Raw genomic sequence first — 19,850 nt, 5'->3', positions numbered from 1 at the left:
GACTTCAGAGTTTGACTTGCACATTCCCCCACTAAATCGTACCATCGGCTGCCACTTGACAGAAGTTGCGTCGCCACAAGAGCAGAACTCTCTGGCATAACAGATTGTGAGACGTATTCCAGGTGCCTCAGAATTCAAACTGACAACTTTTCAAGACGTAGCTCAAATCATTAATTATCATAATTAACAAAAAGTAACACAAGTAATAATCAAACCTCAGTCTTTACTGAAAAACCCAAACTGGATTACCACAAAAACTAAGTAAAAATCTATATTTGGGAGAATATAATTATACCAAAAATTACACACGCTTTTGTATTAACTTGCATCACCTGACAATCTCCACATGAAAATACCAGACTCTAGACCCTACTTACATTATTTTGTCCACATGGAAGTGGAAAGCCAGTAGAGATCTATATATACATAATGCCAATTCTTCTTTCTTGAATCCTATATTTTGTCACCAATTAATATCCCACATGAAATCATTTCATCTAATCCCTATATTATTATTCCCAAACCTCTAGCATTCATTTCTTGATGATATAAAGAGAGAGAAAAATAAATAATAATAATAATAATAATAATAATAATAATAATAATAATATTATTAATAATATTAATAGTTGATTGGTTCTGCACATTCTCTGTACTCATAAATTCTTGTTATTGGAGATTATATTTATATAACAACCCTTATATGTTATATATGTTATAACCAAGAAATAATATTCTTACTTTCTGTTTCATTAGTTTCCAAAAGTGGAAACAAATGTCTACTGAGGTTGTGCATACCTTAAAGGAAGATACCCAAGACTTACATATGCAACTAGGTTGCATGAATGGGTTGTTTCAGCTCTTTGATAGGCGGTTTTTGCTCGGTCAACGCCGCGAAAGCAGCCGCCACAAGAAGCTGCATCATGGTGTGTAATTTAACTAGTTTATATTGGTTTTAGATTCATTTGCAAAAAATGTGACTAGCTAGCTATACATTTGAAGCCTTATATTATGTGATAGTTACTATTGTTTTAATCATTTTAAGTGTTGTTTAGCAACTTTGTTTATAGAATTTAAATGCATATTTGTTCTAAATATATACTAATAAGTCATTTATCAGGTCATTTTTTTAGGAGTTAATAGCCATTTTCGTCCCTGTGATTTGCTACTTTCGCCACTTCAGTCCAAAGTTTGAGATTTTGTCAATTTAGTCCTTATAGTTTTAAACATTAGCCAATTACGTCCCCACGTCTAACGGCATCCAACTATGCCGTTAGATTTAGGGGTATTATTGTCTTTCTCCTATTTATATTTAGTTAATGGTCAGTTTCGTCCCTGTAGTTTGATACTTTTGCTACTTCAGTCCAAAGTTTGAAATTTGTCAATTTTATGTTTAATTTATTCAGTTTTTTTTGTTTTTTTTTGTTTTTGCTACTTCAGTCCATGATGGAATTCATTGGTAATTTGGTAAAGTGGTCAGGGTAATTCCCTAAAACCGAACTATATCGAAAAAACCAAAATCGTTTCTCTGATTAATGCATAATAGTTAGGGTTTAGAGATTAACATATCGTAGCAAACATTTGGGTCGAAATCAACATCAGGAGGTCGAATATCCCATATTTCCATGTTTGCTCAAGAAATTAATGCACTAAATCGCATGTGTCTTCTTCAAATCGTGGTATTGTTTTTGAATTCGTCGGATTCAACCCTAGAATTGTAGTCGATATGAAGAATTCAAGAACAACACCACGATTTGAAGAACACACATGCGATCTAGTGTATCGATTTCTTGAGCAAACATGGAAATGAGGGATATTTGACCTCCTGATGTGATTTCGACCAAGATGTTTGCTACAATATGTTAATCTCTAAACCGTAACTATTATGCATTAACCAAAGAAACGATTTTAGTTTTATCGGTATAGTACGGTTTTAGGGAATTACCTTGACCACTTTACCAATGAATTCCACAATGAGGGAGAGTTTAGAAAATGTCTAGAAACTAAATACGAGGGGGGTATGATTATTGTTATCGACAGAGTAAACGTAAACCTGTTTTGGTCGATGCTTGATGGTTTTGGGCTTGGCTTATGCTCTTAAAGGCTATAGACAAAAAAAAAAGAAAAAAAAGCTGAATAAATTAAACATAAAATTGAAAAATTTTCAAATTTTGGACTGAAGTAGCAAAAGTATCAAACCACAGGGACGAAACTGGCCATTAACTAAACATAAATAGAAGAAAGACAAAAATACCCCTTAAACTAACGGCATAGTTGGATGCCGTTAGACTAGAGGACGTAATTGGCTAATGTTTAAAACTATAAGGACTAAATTGACAAAATTTCAAACTTTGGACTGAAGTGGCGAAAGTAGCAAACCACAGGGACGAAAATGGACATTAACTCTTTTTTTAGAGTAAACTATGGTTTTTGTCCACGTAGTTTGTTTAAATCTGCGGTTTTAGTCCAGTAGTTTCAAATTTGCGATTTTCCTCCATGTGGCTTTATTTCACCTGCAATTAAACCCGAATTCATTAACCCCGTTAAGTCTGGTCGTTAAACCCATCAGCGTACCCTTCACGTGAGGGGCAGTTTTGTCACTTTTTTTCCAAGTACACCCCAGCCCCTCACGTGAGAGGGGCTTGTGAATTACGACTGGGGAGAAAAAGGACAAAAATGCCCCTCACGTGAGGGGCATGCTGACAGGTTTAACGATAAGACTTAACGAGGTTAATGAATTCGGGTTTAATTGCAAGTGAAATGAAACCACATGGATGAAAATTGCAAATCCGAAACTATTAGACTAAACCGCAGATTTGGACAAACCACATGAACGAAAACCACAGTTTACTCTTTTTTTTAACTGCTGTGACTTATGAAACAAAAAGATTGTACATCATTTTTTGATTAATTGTACATGAATAAACTATATGCATAATGGCTAAATCATGTTTACTTTTTTATGTTTAACCGGCCAAACGAGTTAAATAAAAAAATAGCTAAAAAGGAAACATGTTTAAAAATGGTCCCATTGTATCTTCAATGCATAAAAACTCCTAAATCAATTTATTAAAAAAAATTGATTATTACTGGAATAATATAACTTTTGTAAGCATTTTGCTAACTATTTTTAGGGTAGAAACCGGTTTGGTTTGAAAATCGAAACCGAAACGGTTTGAAATCTATTAGGTAGAAACCGGTTTGGAATCGACTGAAACCGTAGGTTCAGAAGAACCGGTTTGTATTTTCTTCACAAACCAGTTCCAAACTGGTTAACCGAACCAAAACCGGCCAAAACCAGGTCAAAATCAGAACCGAAACCGACCATAACCTGGTCAAAAAACGGTTTCAACCCGAACCGAAACCGATCATAAACCGGTTTTGTCTTTTGTTGACCAAACCGAACCGGTTTTAACCCAAACTGGTTTTGTGCACCTCTAACTAGGAAGAAACCATTCCAAAATTGAACATTTTTGACAAAAAGTGTTTTGGGCGACCCGCGACTAGAGGTGGGCAAATAAACCGGTTTACCGAACCGACCCGAAAACTGAACCGAAACCGAACCGGTTTGGAACCGATTGAAACCGTCGGTTTGGAACCGATTTGTAATTTTCTCCATCAAAACCGGTTCCAAACCGGTTAACCGAACTGAAACCGGCCAAAACCGGTCAAAACCCGAACCAAAACCGATCGTAACATGGTAAGACACCGGTTTCAACCCGAACCAAAACCGATCATAAACCGGTTATGACTTTTGTTGACCAAACCGAACCGGTTTCAACCCAAACCGGTTTTGAGTTTTAAACCTGTTTGTGCACCTCTGCCCGTGACCCAACCCGTCAGACCCACCCTTATTGTAGACTAAGTACACATTTAAGGTTTCATTATCTAACTTATTCATATATTCTTGTTTAGGCCAAAGTAACAACATAAAGGAGTCCAACAATGTGTCAAAGAAACCAAAGGTAACACAAATATTAATACATATTAGTATATTACATAGTTACATTTTAACAAAAATATTGTATAACTTAAACTTTGATATCTTACAGGAGAAACACCCGAATACCGTTACAAAAGAGAAACATAGAGTATCGGTTGAGTCATCAAGAAACTCGTTTTCGTCATCTTGTTCATCGTTAGATTGTAGTAAACGAGTACAAACCGAATCATCCTCATTTTGTCCAAGTAACTTTTCGGAACCATCATCTCCAACATTAAATAAAAAACCCGAGTTGTCGGTCCATGATATTAGAGATGTTGTTAAGGACTCAATGACTAGAAAGCCTCGAGTAGTGTCGGTTAAAACAGTTGCAAAAAACGGACGAAAGGGTCCCACCATGACACATGTCGATTCCCCTAGGCCGTTATTACAATATGAGAGAAAAGATCAAAACCTTGCTAAGGTTCAAGAAAACTCAACTTTGACTTTGAAAAAAGTCAAAGAGTTAAAAGATATGTCAAGATATTCGTATGACGAACGTGCATCAGTTTATAAGTTAAAATCAGTTTCAAATGTTAAGGAGCGCCCGAGGCTTTCTTTAGATAGCAAACAAAGTTCTTTGAGGAACAGAACTAATGCAGTTGACCAAAGTCAAAGTCAAAGTCAAACCAATGAGCCCGAAAGCAACAAACGGCTACCAACAAGTGTCATGGCAAGGTTAATGGGCTTGGAAGTCTTAAAGAGTGATTCTTTGAAGATTAAACCGTGCGTTGACCAAAGTCAAACCCACGAGTCAACTTCGGTTTCAAGATTATCAAGAAAACCGGTTTCAAATGCATTGACTAGAATTCCACTAGAACCGGCTCCGTGGAAGCAGGAAGTCAAACAACCGGTCAACAAGAAGGCTCGTGACGGCTGCCAGTCGGTTTATGGTCAAATTGAGAAAAGGTTGACTGAAGTCGAGTTCAAAACATCGGGTAAAGATCTCAGAGCTCTTAAACAGATACTTGAAGCGATACAACGGACAAAGATGCGGTTAGAGAGTACCGAACCTGAAAAAACTGTCGTTAAACGTGTCAACGCAGAATCCACGGTTATCACTAATATGCAAAAAGTCAAGAAAGTCAACCTTGGCAGAGGACATGCAAGAAATATTAAACCAACAGAAGCGAAAGCAGCCGGTTCAAGAAGCCCGAGACTTCAGAAGTCAAAGATTAAGAATCAGTCAAATGGGAAGTCAAAGTCAACTGTACCAAACTCGAAAACGAATAACAACAGCTTTAAAGTAAGAAACTTAAGTGAACAAAGTGACACGGTTTCGTTCCCATCAGAAAGCGATGCGAGTGTTAGTTCGCATAACGAGCAAGAAGTCACGAGCAAGTATTGGACTCAAGAGAACAAGGTTAGTTACAACTTATAATAGTTAGTTTTTGTGTATAACATAAGTTTTTAATATGTATATTTTATTTTCCAGAACAAATATGCAGAAAGGTTGATGGGATATAAACAAATGGCTGAACAACCGAACCCTGTGTCGGTTCTTGATGCATTTTACACAGAAGATACACCGTCTCCGGTTAAAAATAAATCGTATGCTTTTAAAGGTACATTGTGTTTATTAGAATTACTCGCATAATATTATCTTTTTTAGTAACATTACCAGATTAATGATGATTCTTGCTAGGGGTGGCAAATGTGACCCATTGGGTTCAATGGGTTGTATTAAACTGTATATAATGGGTCAAACTAAAAAAAGAAAATGACTGAAACGGGTCAAAACGGGTTGACATTTCTCGAGTTATTTTTTTTAATGAAACGAGAAAAACAGAGGAAACTTTTTAGTACTTTTACTTTTTTAGTTTTTGATTTATATTTCGAGTTATGATTTTTTAATTATTTTTTATTTTTATTTTTTAATGAGGGGTTATGATTTATGAAATCTCAACCCATTTCAAAAACCCCTCATTAAAAAATTCAAAAAAAATAATTAAAAAAATCATAACTCGAAATATAAATCAAAAACTAAAAAAGTAAAAATACTAAAAAGTTTCCTCCGTTTTTCTCATTCCATAAAAAAAACTTCAAAAAATGTCAACCCGTTTTGACCCGTTTCAGTCATTTTCTTTTTTTAATTTGACCCATTCTGACCCATTACATACATTTTAATACATCCCATTCAACTCACGGGTCACATTTGCCACCCCTAAATTTCTTGCTAACAAGTTTTAACATTTTCTCGTCTCAGACAACGAGGACTTATGCTTCGACGAACGAGAATGGAGTCAAGTGGGAATCTACAACTCGATGAGCAGCTGCAGCACCGAGTTAACTCAGTTAAGTCCGGTATTCAGCAACACAAAACTCGAAAACATAAAGCAACTTGTACATCAAATTCAGTTACTAGACTCCACAATCAATCCACATGAAGACATAAACGAAGACCACGTATACATCAAAGAAATATTATCAGCCTCGGGTTTTCAAAAAAATCTTGACTTACAAACCATAACATTTGACCTTCATCCAACGAGCACGTTGACGTTGATCAACCCTGAGTTATTCCACATTTTGGAGAAAACGAAAGAATGCGCCTCAAAAACCGAGAAAACCAAACGAAAAATGATATTTGATACCGTTAACGATATTCTTGCCAAGAAGTTTAGCCAAGTCAGCAAAAGAAAACACGGGATACCAAACGTGGACATGCTTCTAGACGATATATGCTTAGAGATTAATAACCTCCAAACTCGTAACACCAATGATCCATATGATGAAGTAATAAGCATCATAACCGACGATATAAATAAAAGAACCAAAGACTGGGACCACAAATGTGACGAGGTTCCAGCGTTGGTTTTAGATATCGAACGTCTTATATATAAGGATTTGATCGGTGAACTTGTGAATGGTGAGGTGTATGGTTCACAGGTAATACACGAGAGGTATCGCAAGCAATTATTCGTCGTGTAGAAGTTGAGTAATGAGTATTGTTGTTCTATGATCAATATTCATAGTGTAGTTTATTTTTGTTAAGTCTTATATATTGTCGATGAGTTCATAAATGAAATAACTGGTTAGGGAAATAATGTATTTGTGTGTAAGTTTAACTGCATATTAGATTTTATACAGAATAAACTAGCTTTGTGTATAGTTTAGGCTCTAGAATCCATTTTTTCATTTTGTTGTTTGTTATGAAGATTAATGTAAATGTTTTAAGCAACAAAAGATGATCAAACGAGGGTTCGATGTGTGTGTGCATACATATATAAGTTTGAAAAGTTACATAGAAAATGTGTGTGTATGTTAGTGTGTATATACACATACATATATAATTTTGAAAAATTACATATAAAATGTGTGCGCGCGTGTGTGTATGTTAGTGTGTATATACACATACGTATATAATTTTGAAAAATTACATATAAAATTTGCGTGTGTGTTAGTGTGTATATACACATACATATATAAGTTTGAAAATTTACGTATAAAATGTGTGTATTTGTGTGTGTGTGTATGTTAGTGTGTATATACACATACATATATAATTTTGAAAACTTACATATAAAATGTGTGCGTGTTTTAGTGTGAATATATACATACATATATAAGTTTGAAAATTTACATATAAAATGTGTGTGTGTGTATACACATACATATACAGTTTTGAAAAATTACATATAAAATGTGTGTGTATGTGTGTGTTTTAGTGTGTATATACACATACATATAAAAGTTTGAAAATTTACATATAAAATTTCGATACGAGTTCTACTAATCGCTAGTCGATGCCACAGACTGAAGATATTTACAACACTTTAGATAAATGAAGAAATTTCTCCAAAATATTGAAAAATTACAACCTAAAACCTTGTATACAACATACAATAGAAAGACATGGCAATATATGAAGTATGAACAATTAACATGAAGCACAAATATTTACAAGTGTCAACATATTTAATAGTTAATATAAATTTAGCAAAAATAGTTTATTTAGCTCAATTTAATTTAGATTGATAAATATAAATTTAGCAAAAACAGTTAATTCTAAGGTCCTACGCTATTTTCGTTAGCTAAACATAAAGGTGCACAAAGTACCTGGTGAACCGGCTCTTACCCGTACCCGATCCGTGGGTACGAATTGGTATTGGGTTTCTCTCCGGACGTGTACCTGGAACTGGACCTACCAGAACCGGTTCCACGTTAATTTACCAAGTCCAAAACCGGCCCAACCCTACCCGAAAAAACCCAGAAACCCGGTCAAATATCTGACTATACCCGGAACTGGTTCTTACCTGACTCGGTTTTTGACTTTTATTGACCATACCCGAAATCGGTTCCTACTCGGTTGCAGTTCCTAAAAATACCCGGTTTGTACACCTCTAGCTAAACATATTGATAGCTTTGGGCTTAGGCCTTTGAGTACACAGGTGAATGAAGCCGGTATACTGGGCTTCGACCCAAAATGTAGCTGGCCCATTACCCATACATTCTTTTTATACTAATCACTTAAATTTTATATATAATAATGTTTATTTATTTATTACTCTCGCAAAATGAGAATCAAAATTGTGTATGAAAATTACAAAGTAATATCTATTGTATATATTGGTAAGCCAAACAAAAGAAAGTGGTGCTTCTTAGGTAAATATTCATCAAAAGGCTATGAAATACTGAAATTATCATATTTCGATAAGCCGGTTATAGGTAATTACCTTGCTAATCTCTCCATAAAGAGATAGGGTGAGTATGATTTCTATCAACGAGAGGAGCGTGTTCTTTATATTATACGTTTTCTGACTTTATTCGATTGTATTGATAAAATTCATAGATGTTGAATAGTTTCAATGAAACGGAGATTAAACTAAGTCAAAATTATATTAGAAAATAAGATCGGAACACAAGGCATAAACAATACCAAACGAGAAACAAGCAATCACTCGAGGTTTGAGTTCGTATAATCCACTATGAATAGCATAGTTAATCAACTACATAACTTAATGTCAAGCCAGGGCCGTCTCGTGGGTAAGCTAAATGAAGCAATGGCTTTAGCCCTCCAGATTTACAGGGCCTCCATCTTATATAAGAGTTATGTATTATGAGATTTTGAAAGTAAAGTTCTTTTAGAATTAGTATTCAATGATGAGCCACAAGCTAGGGATGATTGCTTCATATCCATTATCACGACATATCATCCATATTCTATAATTTTGTATTATATCTAGCGCTATACGCATAAAGAAAATAAAATAAAAAGGCCTCAACATTTCAGTTAATTTTAGGCCTCCTAGGACGTTGAGCCGGCCGTGATGTCAACAAATACACAAGTTAAACACAACACAACACAACACATTCATGTCAATCACTAGTAAAAATAAAAATAGCTACTAAAATATTACTTTATTAAAATTCAATTTACCTTCATACATTAGGCATAAATATATAATTGTGATTCTTATGGTTATAACAGTTAGATATTTCGGCACTTCACTCTTCTTAATGCATAAATAATTATATGATTTTTATCAGGTTGTTCACTATGGTTGGGGGCATCAAAGCCCTCCATAGTGTCACGTCATCGCCACGTAGAAAATGGGGCTTCGATGGCCTTCTCCATAACGTCATGTTGTGGTTTAAAGCTCCTTAGACGCCCCCAATATATATACATATATATGTATGCGTGTGAATGAGAGGGAGAGAGAGAAAAAAAACACATGGCCCCACCACCACTTCTTTAGGCGCCCATCGTTGTGAACCCCCCCCCCTCCCTAGCGCCCCTCTACAATAGAGGTGCACACAGAAACTGGTTTGTACCTGATTTCGTAACCGGTTACTAACCGGTCCAATCCTAACCGGTTACTAACCGATCCTAACCACCGGTTAGTAACATGTTTATATTATTGATTTCAAAAACGGTTAACCGATTTTTATTATTATTATTTTATTAAAAATCGGGTTTTTTCCGGTTATTAACCGATTAACCGGTCCGGTCTAACCGGTCAAAACTGTTTACTACCCAACCTGAAAACCGGTTAATTCCCGAAAAAAAACCGGTTAGCATATTAACTGGTTAATGGTTAATCGGCTAACTGATTTGTGCACCTCTACTCTGCGATGTGCAGGAGTTTCGAAGCCCCATAGGAGCACCCAATAGCGCCCATAGCGTATAGTCTTAATTAATGAGTAATAACAGTTAGATTTCAGACGCTTCACTCTTAATATATAAATAATTATACGATTCTTATGGTTATCTCATAAGTAATTAACAGTTAGATTTCAGGCACTTCAATCTTCTTAATGCATAAATAATTACACATAACATATGGTTATCTAATAAGTAATAAGTAATAACAGTTAGATTTCAGGCGCTTCACTCTTCTTGATGCACATGGTTATGGAGAACAAAATATATGTAGTATCATGTATGTATGCTCATTTTATTTTTATTCAACTACTGTTTTATTACTTTTTCCTTTAATGTTTCTAAAATTTAAAAAAGTTAAAGAATATAGATATTTAAGTTTTGGTTTATTGATAAAGTTAAAAGCAACAGGACCAGCAGGCTTTAATTTCAATGAAAATAAGCTGCATAGTACTGCCTCTTTAAGCTGCTGCTGCTGTGTATTGGATCTGATGCAAAATTGACACTTGCTCTTTAGACTAGGGGTGTGGGGCTTCAACGGGGGCGCTAGAGCCCCTCCGCTCGCGCCCCCAGGCGCTAACACCACACCACCAGGGCGCTAGCGGGGGCGCTAGCGGGAAAACCAAGGCAGGCGTGAGCCGATTAGCGGGAGAAGAGAGAGAGCTGCACATCTTTTTATGTTTTTTTGACCGTTGGGAGCCAAAGAAACCAAAAAAAAAGTATTTTTCCTATATAATTATACTCAATTTCACCCATTTTTATACCATCGAATGAGAGATTTGGACTTTCTTACTAGAGACTTCAGTAACCTAAATCCGGTCGATCAAATGCTAATGGAAATGCAAAAGGAACGTATCCGAAAGAGGTTGATCGAAGAAGACCAAGCCGAAGAATAAGAAGAATGTTTCTTTTTAGTACTTTAATTTTTATTTTATTTTTAGATATTAATGTGTTTTTTTAATAATTTATGAGTTTTTTTATTAATATGTTGTTTGAATATATTTATAAAAAAATAAAAAAAAAATTTCGCTGGAGCCCCTCCACACCAGGGGCCAGGGGCTCCAACACCCCCTTATCCAGTTTCTCTCTCTGCCACACGTCATAATATTATTGGTTCTTGGCTCTTAAAGCCCCCACTAGAGCCCCCACTAAAGCCCCCCCCACCCCTTAATCTTATACTCTTTATTATGCTTTTTTAACAATTTTTCCCACCTAACATTATCACAATATTGTAGTTTGATCTCTCTTTAAATAACCAAATTTGATTTTAGATTATTGAGCCTAATCTAATCCTTTAATTACAAACTGAGAGTTACGAATAGCTAAAGCTTCAAATTCTTTTTAACGGCGTTTAGAATTACCCTTAATATTTGAGTGAGCTTTCTTGATACAACATGCCAACCGTCTATACCATTGTGGGGAAATCCACTTGAGTCAGGTTTCGAACTTAAGACTTCTGCATTGCTAATATAAGAGAATATAAAATGTTTGCAAACATGAATGGTATATCTGATCTTTTAAAATAAATAGCGTGTATCTCGGCTATCCATTGGTTTTATCTTTTATTAAAATTAGCATTAGATTAGTTCTTGTACCGATTGCAACGACAAGTGTTGAGATATTTTTTCTTCAATGAAGAATGTGAAGACGAATTTGTGTAATCGGATAAGTGATGATTATACAAACGATGCTTGCATTTGTTATGGTCATAGATAGTTCTTTGCGAAAGTTGCGATTCGATGAATCATTTTCAAAACATGAAAATTTGTAAGAATAATTATCAGTTGATTTTTTTATGTAATTTAAATGACTTGTATTTTATTGAGTGTGTTTTTAATGACAATATTGCTCTTTTAATATGTGACTTGACCCGACCCGGGCATTTTAACGCCGGATAGTTATAAATCGAAGCATCAAAGAATACTGACCACATATCAAAAAAATCTTGACTACACTGTATATATGTATCTATATATATGTGTGTATGAATCAATGAATGTGTGTAGATGGCCATGAGAAATCACTTCAGGCACAAACATCCCTTTTTCTTTTGTTTTTTTTTTTTTGTTTTTTTTTTCAAATAACTCACCTTTCAGTACATTTTTACCTCGAAGTTAAAAGTACTAAAGTCATAGTCATAGTCATAGTAATATAGTATATAGACATCACATATTTACCTAGACATCTGTATCTTTTTATCACATACTTTTTTGGCATGAATAATCTCTCATTATTATAGAAGTGCATGTACAATTCATCGCAATAGGTGATTTTGAATGAACGTAAAGATGCATGTAAATTTTATCTTGTTTAATCGTTTATTTTTACGAACATGTATAATTAATATTGAGTTTGGATCAAATACAAATTAAATTAACGTGCTAACTGTGACAATCAAGTAGTGTAATCATATATATATTACAACATAATGTAAATATAGCGTAGTGTACGACGTAATTACATAATTATACTACTATATATAATTACAATACTTGATTTGCACAGTTAATACAATAATTTAATTTGTAAGTTAACCTTCCCCATAATTAATATTTATATATTTCACAATATTTGCTAAGGAGTAGTGCATTCTATGAAATAAAGAAAGAGTAACATAATTTTTGGAACACATTTCATCACAATTTTAGAAAGATATATATAAATATATATATGCTACAAACATGTAATTTACACAGTTAAATCCGTAAGTGTTTTGTGACCAAGGTAAATAAATATATACACACATATATATAGCTACAAGTTTATTTTTCATAACCAATAATATATTGATATACATAAAAACTTTATTGTTTATACGTATAAAGTGCGTATAGTGGAAGAGAGAAAATGTGGTGATTATGTAACCGTTTTATGTGCTTAATTATACGATTGTTGAAGTTGATCTCAACATATTACTGATTTTGAAACAAAACACTAAATTACATAGAGGGTTTAAGAAAGAAATTAAAATGCATTTGCTCAATTAATCAATTGATCATATAATGTTGCTATCTACAACTCAAAAGACTGATGAAATTATTCTTTCATCAATAATAAAATGATTATATATAAATATACATATGATAAAATAAGTTTAACAATCAACATGATGAAGGAAACCATCAAACCAAAACTTGAATCCAAAACTAACAATTAAACCCTATAGGATTATATAAATTATAAAGGCAATTAACTCAAGATCGAACGTACCATTACGTCTTCTTATTCGCGCGTTTATTACATAAACAACTAGCTAGCTAGCTCACTTGTTTAGTCCATGCTCACCATCATCTTCTGAAGAAAAAAACTTAGGGTTCATGCGCAAATGAAATGGCCGCGTCTCTTGGTTAATTGTATATAGAGATGGTGTGAAACTAGAACTTGAAGAGGAATTCAACATTTGGAAATTGAGTTGTTTTGGATCAAACTCGGTACTCGAGTTATGACTGTTTGAAGGGAAATAAGTTTGTGTTTGTGTTTGTGGTGGATACATAAGAACATTGTCTTCATGTTGATGAGGTGTTACTGATCCATAGCTTCCAAATTGTGATAATGACAAATTAGAGGGATCCCATTTGAGATAAGAATTGGTTGGGACAACATTGTTTAACAAATCCGGTAAATTCGAAGGATTAGGGTTTCTTTCGAAGAAATTACAAGACGGAACAAATGTTGCATGATGGTCATGCTTGTTTCTTGCATCTTCTTGATCATGTTTGTTTTCTTGTGAGGAAGCATTTAGCATTGTTTGAAGATTATGTCCAAAGCTTCCGGGTGGGATTTGAAGAGGTGGGAGTTCATCGATTTCATGTTTGGCAGCATCAAGTAACCAATCGACGGCTTTACTTGGTTGGCTGAGTCCTAGACGGTCTTGGAGATCGTATAACTGGATTGCTGTTGGGACCGAAAGCCTGACTCGCCTGTCACGTAACCCTCTAACCGTACAAACTTTACTATGTCGATCTTTCCCACCAAACGCTCTTGAAACTCGAACTATTCTCGGATCTTTCAGTCTAGACCATGATGATGTAGTGAAGTTTGGTTTCGGATTCTTGCTTCCTTCATTAGCGGCTTCTTGTTTCATTTCTTGGTCTGATTCTCTTAAATTTGAAATGTTCATCTTACTTGAGTAATAATAACTTAAGTAAAAGTTACTCCTTCATTTGCTTTAAATCTTTCAAGAAAAGGAGATCTGTGAAGGTAGAAAAGCTTCATAAACTCACATATAGTTAACAGAAAAGTATTAAATAAATGAACTTTTAACCCTAATTAGGGTAAAATACCAAGTACTCATCAAGTACAATATGGTTACTAGATGTGTAGATGGATTTTATTTCATGTTTTTGCCAAAATACACATAGAAAAACAAATTGAAGCAGAAAATATGAATAAATTTAGAGTACTAGAATCAGGTATAAACAGAAAGATAACTCACTTGGACGGAGATTTCGGGTACTTTTAGCTAAGAATCAGTTGTTTTTCTTGAACCATTACTTCACTATCTTGTAACTCTAATCAAGAGAGAGGTCTACAACTTCACTTGTACTAGTTTTTGAAGTGAACATGTTATTGTAGATCTAGGACATGGTTTTAAGGTGTTTCATGAAAGAAATGAGTAAAGAAATTAAGCTTGAAAATGTTGGAACCATACCTACCATGGCCAATAGGAATGAGATTTTAGTAAAGATTAAAGCAATGACTCATAGTCTGCCACGTGTTGTACCTTTCTTCGGCATAATAAATAGCTGTCAAGACCTTATATATCACACATTACTTTCGTCACAAGATCATGTTATTGAAAAAATACCCATCGTTGACGATAAAACACGTTTAAAAAGTATATGGCCTAGCGGTATCAAGATGTGTGTAGGAAGGACGTTTCTCTCCACGTGGTAGCAGTATCAAAGTGTGGTGGACAAATATGTAGATTTAGAAGTATAATTAGATGGGATATGTACGTGTTAGCTGTTAGTGGTTTAAAAAAAGTTCTAATTAAATTAGTCAAAAATAATAATGAGATCTCTTCTTATTTTAATATGAAAATTGGGTTTGCTTATGAGTTCAAGATATGATTGGGTTGATGATTAATAAGATACCCAATATAATATTCTCTTGTTGAGGTTAATTGACATTCTTTCACAAAAGAATGAAAATGGATCTAGGGTTTGTTGGGATAAAATAGTGAAAGAAAGAGCATATTAATTATTTATGGGGACCATTCTGCACATAATAAAAAGCTGTGGGTAGTGTGCTTTATCGTCAGTTTAAAAAGGCAGGACAATTTTTTTTATCCAAAATTTTTATATCACATGGTTGGTTCAAAAGATAGTTGGAAACTAATGCTTTGTATTTTTTGTATCTATACATTAATACATATATTAATATTTAGTACAAATTCATAACACTTAACAAAATTAAGTAAATGATTTAAATTTAAGCAGAAAAATTCACTCAAAAGTAAAATATTTGCAGTTTTATACTTTTATAAAAACTAGTAACAATCTTTCACATATAGTTTTATAAAATAATGAAGGAATCATTACCGTAGGGCGTAGACGAGAAGGTCACGAGCATCAATTAATGATCTACATGTTTTAGTAAAAATAAGTTAAAACTAAATTTTAATTTTTAATGTAGTAAAGATCTTTTTTTTATGGTCAAACAAAGAAATACAAAATTGAATCAATCTTGTAGAGATGTTGGAAAACATATGAAGGTATAATTAGAACATATTAGTCCGTTATTATTTAACAGTTAGTTTGTTAGAAGTTAATTAACTATATTCATTTTCAGTTATTAATTTAATATTGTTTTCATTCAGATTACACATCTATAAATAGAGGTGACATGATCCTGCTCTCATATATAAAAATTACTATGTATTAACACTCAAAACATGCACACACATAACACAAAAGAGCACATAAACAATGTTTATCTCAACCAGTGGTAAATCTAAAAAATTTAGCTAGTGGGTGCAAGAACAAGTTCAACCTAGAACTCATCAATTCAAACTAAAACAAGTCAAACCAAAATGGGTCGGGTCAAACAGAAACGGGTTGAGTAAAAAATTTACATTAAACAAACTACGTATAAAAATGTAAATAGTAAATTTCATTAAAGATAAACAAAATACATATTACAATTGACCTCTACGTGATTTCATCTGTTGAAAACAGTCAATTAAAGCTTCATTCATAACACTTAAAAGTGCTTCTTTTTCAACGCTACAAATTACACAAGCATTCAAAAAATCATCACCAATTTGATTACGTATATTTGTCTTTATGATCTTTATTGCTGAAAAACATCTCTCAACCGTTGTGGTTGTAGTAGGCAAAACTAATGTTAGCTTTAATAATCGATAAACCAAATGAAAAGAGATATGTTTCCTTGTTTCCACCATAACTCTAGCAAGATCCGCAAAACTTTTCAGATTCTCAACTCTTTAAAAAATATCGACTAGCGAAAGTTGCAAAGATAGGAAAGGCATAAACAAAGACTAATAAACGAAACACTAAAGAATTTCCAGACCCACCTAGGTCTATGTGCTCCCCCACACCTATCGATGCAGGTGCGCCCAGTCCCTAAAGTCTATACGTTCTCCTAGAAGTCTCTAGCCTTTATCGCACGTCTCCACGAGCTCGTATCACAAATAATGAAGATAATAATCACAAATAATGAAGTCATATATGTTCCTAAAGTGTATACGTCTTCATAGAGATCCCTAGACTTTATCTTACGTCTCTACGAGCTCATATCATAATTAATGAAGAAAATGAAGATAATAATTACAATTATAGGGAGTCATGTTACTAAAGTCTACGTTCTCCTACAATTTTCCTAAAAATATGTAGCCTTAATCATACGTCTTCACGAGCTCATGATATATATCACAATTAATGAAAAACTGAAGATAATAATTACAATAAAAGGGAGTCATGTTGAGGTGTATGAAAGCAACACTAGGAAGACAGAGGTAGTACCCTTTAGAATCATGGATGAGGGACCAATTTACTTACATATACTTGTCTATCTTCTTCCTCTCTTCCACTATCCTTGGACCACTTCTGCTTTCTTTCTTTCCACAGAGATCTGCATGCACCTTATTCTCTCTCTCTCTCTCTCTATATATATATATGTGTGTGTAAATTAAATTGGCGTAATAACTGTGAGAATCAAGTAGTGTAATTAATTATATATACAAGTATCGTAATCATATAATTATATCGTAGTGTAATTACATTATACTATAATTACACTGCTTAGTTCTCACAGTTAGCATATTTATTTAATTTATATTTGATCCAAACCATATATATACACACCCTTTTAATTGCTGTTTGATGAAAGAGGTATATATGAATATAAAGACCAACCCCACAAGTTTCTTGGATATTAATAAGTATATAAGTTGCATATGTGCATTATAAAGATGTATTTAAAGTGAAAGATACAATAGAAGGTGATTTTGGATTCATGCACTTGACCTTATCTAATGATTAGAAGTAAGAAGCTGCAAAGATATGATTTTTGGTGTGTGGTTTCCATCAATCAGTTAGAAGAAAAAATCTACGACAGATTCCAAAGAGTTGTGTATGACTTTTCTACATGAAGAGGTTAGCACAAACATTTGTTTGTTGTATTTCATGACTTTATGACAAAAAAATGAACGGAAACAATTTATGTATTTTAAGTTTGAATATATATACATATATATATATATATATATATATATATATATATATATATATATATATATATATATATATATATATATATATGCGCGCGGGGGGTTGTTTTGTAGTTTTTCTTAATGAATTAAAAATATATTAAGTGTCAAAGTAGTTATGCCAAAAGATATTATAAGTTGTGATTATTTAAATAATAAAATAAGCACACATTTTAAATGACTGGGAACAAATACAAGGTTGTTTGATAGCTTAAATGGTATACAAAGTGATGGACCTTTGAATAAGTAAACTTAATATTTAAGATTATTATTTTAATTAATTGAGACCACGACTTAAGTGGCTGAAATGCCAAGTAAAATATCACCATTGCTAGACTTTTTTCTAGTTCATTTTTAAAACACAAATTAGTACGAGACTTTTAACTAAATGTGTAATTTACTTAAGACAAACACATACATGTTAGCATGACTAAATATAATTAGTTTAATAGCACAATCACACAACACAATCCATCTCACATGATTAAATCTAAACAATTTAAGAATGTGTGTGATTCAATCTGTTTAACACAATTAAGTGTGTCACGACGATTTGTTAACCCATTTCAAACAATTAGTTAAATGTCTTATGCGTGTCATAAACAATTACGTGAGATGAACCCTATCAAACATTTAATTGTACTAAGTTTTTTTTTCTTTTTTTACTCTAATTTGTCGGTAAATTTTGTGGGGGAAAAATCCACTTTTCTAGTAGTGGTAATTTAGTACAAGCATCACTTGGGGTACAATGTAAAGTTCTAAAAAAGCATATTTGATTGGACTTTTGTGACATCTGCCCCGATCCGACCCGACCCAGGTACCCGTTTCTCTGACCCGATCTCTCTTTTATTATTTAATATTTATACTTGTATTTTGTTTTTAATAATAATATATATTTTCCTTCCCGCCTCTCTCTCTCTTTCTTTCCGCCGTCCCGTCCCTCTTCCTTCTCTCTTTCCGCCTTCTTCTCCCTCTTGTCGCCGTCCCACCCTTACGCTTTGTTTCCCTCCTCTTTGCTTGTCCTTTGGTTCTTCCCGCCTAAGGATGTCTGCAGCTCCACGCACCAGACTCCTTACATGGAAGACTGCGTGAAGACATCTTGTTCATGCGATGCGTGAAGAGAACTCTTCTCGCAGCGCGCTAAGAATGCATGTTCTTCCCGCAATGCGCTAAGAATGTATGTTCTTCCCGCGATGCGCTTAGAATTCTTGTTCTTCACGCAGCACGCTAAGGATTTGTGATTCTTCCCGCAGTGCGCTAAGGATTATTGTGCCAGCCTTCGCGCTCGCGCACTCAGCCTTCTCGCGCTTAACCCTTGTATCTTCTGTTTTATCCAGCCTGTATGCTTTTGTGTTGCCTTTTCTTCTGAGCTGTTGACCTAACCTATCTAATGTCTGAATAGTTACTTTCGGCGCAGCATGCGTACCAACCCCATTGGTTGGTAGAAAAAGTGACTGACATTATCTTTTGAGATCTGCTTTTGCCATGCTTGACCAGTACCTTTATCTGTCCTCTCCCATGCCTTTTTCTGAATCCTGTCAGCCTTTTCCTCTTTTTCCCTGCTACCATATCTTTTGATATCTTTACTTTTCAGAACTTTTTACTGTTGATATCTTTTCTTTTACTTTTGGAGATCTTTTCTAGGGTTTGTGTCCCCTAGGGTTTGCCTATATATAGTACTATTTTCTTAACACTTCACACACTACACTTATTCTCTTCCTCCCTTTTTGCTCTCTGCCGTTGTTCTTCAGCCGCCTCCCTCCTCTCTTGCCTCCGTTTTCTCCTCTCCTCTGCCCTGTTTTCCGGTAATATATTATATATAATAACTTATTAATTATGCTAACTTATAATCAAGACTTAAAACAAATCATTAAAACAATAATCTTGTTTATAGGTTAACTTGTGCTTGTTTAAAGTTGGTTCTTGCTTTATCTATCATCGCATCTTTATCAAGTGAGTAATCTCGTACCTAATCCCTTTTTGCTTTTAAATGTTTTGGGATGTTCATGTGTTCATACAAAACTTGAGTCTTA

The 19,850-nt window shown here is 33.9% G+C and overlaps 2 protein-coding genes across 5 annotated transcripts; one reads left to right on the top strand and one right to left on the bottom strand.

Annotated features, from left to right (window-relative positions):
• Positions 1-627: 627 nt before the first annotated feature.
• On the top strand, positions 628-7,002 carry LOC143532080 (protein LONGIFOLIA 1-like). 2 transcript variants are annotated; one of them, XM_077027231.1, is made up of 5 exons: positions 628-926; positions 3,916-3,965; positions 4,053-5,345; positions 5,418-5,547; positions 6,189-7,002. In XM_077027231.1, exons 1-5 carry the CDS (start codon positions 776-778, stop codon positions 6,911-6,913), a joined length of 2,349 nt encoding a protein of 782 aa, XP_076883346.1. In that variant the 5' UTR covers positions 628-775; the 3' UTR covers positions 6,914-7,002. The 2 variants fall into 2 exon arrangements, with proteins under 2 accessions (XP_076883346.1, XP_076883345.1); XM_077027230.1 differs by having other exon boundaries at positions 3,916-5,345.
• Positions 7,003-13,293: 6,291 nt separating this feature from the next.
• LOC143532045 (uncharacterized) lies at positions 13,294-17,214 on the bottom strand. Of its 3 annotated transcripts, none has more exons than XM_077027199.1 (2): positions 17,108-17,214; positions 13,294-14,277 (listed from the first exon to the last, which is right to left on the bottom strand). In XM_077027199.1, the coding sequence occupies exon 2, from the start codon at positions 14,203-14,205 to the stop codon at positions 13,348-13,350; it is 858 nt and encodes a 285-aa protein (XP_076883314.1). In that variant the 5' UTR covers positions 14,206-14,277; positions 17,108-17,214; the 3' UTR covers positions 13,294-13,347. The 3 variants fall into 3 exon arrangements, with proteins under 3 accessions (XP_076883314.1, XP_076883313.1, XP_076883312.1); XM_077027198.1 differs by having other exon boundaries at positions 17,072-17,213; XM_077027197.1 differs by lacking the exon at positions 17,108-17,214 and adding an exon at positions 14,521-14,974.
• Positions 17,215-19,850: the final 2,636 nt, after the last annotated feature.

Source organism: Bidens hawaiensis, unplaced genomic scaffold (genome assembly GCF_021521415.1).
Source record: "Bidens hawaiensis isolate Kalapana, Puna unplaced genomic scaffold, B.hawaiensis_p1.1 tig00009343_1, whole genome shotgun sequence".
Taxonomy (NCBI): domain Eukaryota; kingdom Viridiplantae; phylum Streptophyta; class Magnoliopsida; order Asterales; family Asteraceae; genus Bidens; species Bidens hawaiensis.
The sequence above is the reverse complement of the archived record's forward strand: the minus strand, read 5'-3'. Positions and strand labels throughout refer to the sequence as shown.

Excerpts from the sequence above, each read along its gene's own strand:
- LOC143532080 (XM_077027230.1), top strand. The coding sequence starts at position 776 with ATGTCTACTGAGGTTGTGCATACCTTAAAGGAAGATACCCAAGACTTA. Across the intron at positions 927-3,915 it reads CCACAAGAAGCTGCATCATG|GCCAAAGTAACAACATAAAG; the intron begins GTGTGTAATTTA and ends ATTCTTGTTTAG. Across the intron at positions 5,548-6,188 it reads TAAATCGTATGCTTTTAAAG|ACAACGAGGACTTATGCTTC; the intron begins GTACATTGTGTT and ends TTCTCGTCTCAG.
- LOC143532045 (XM_077027199.1), bottom strand. The coding sequence starts at position 14,205 with ATGAACATTTCAAATTTAAGAGAATCAGACCAAGAAATGAAACAAGAA.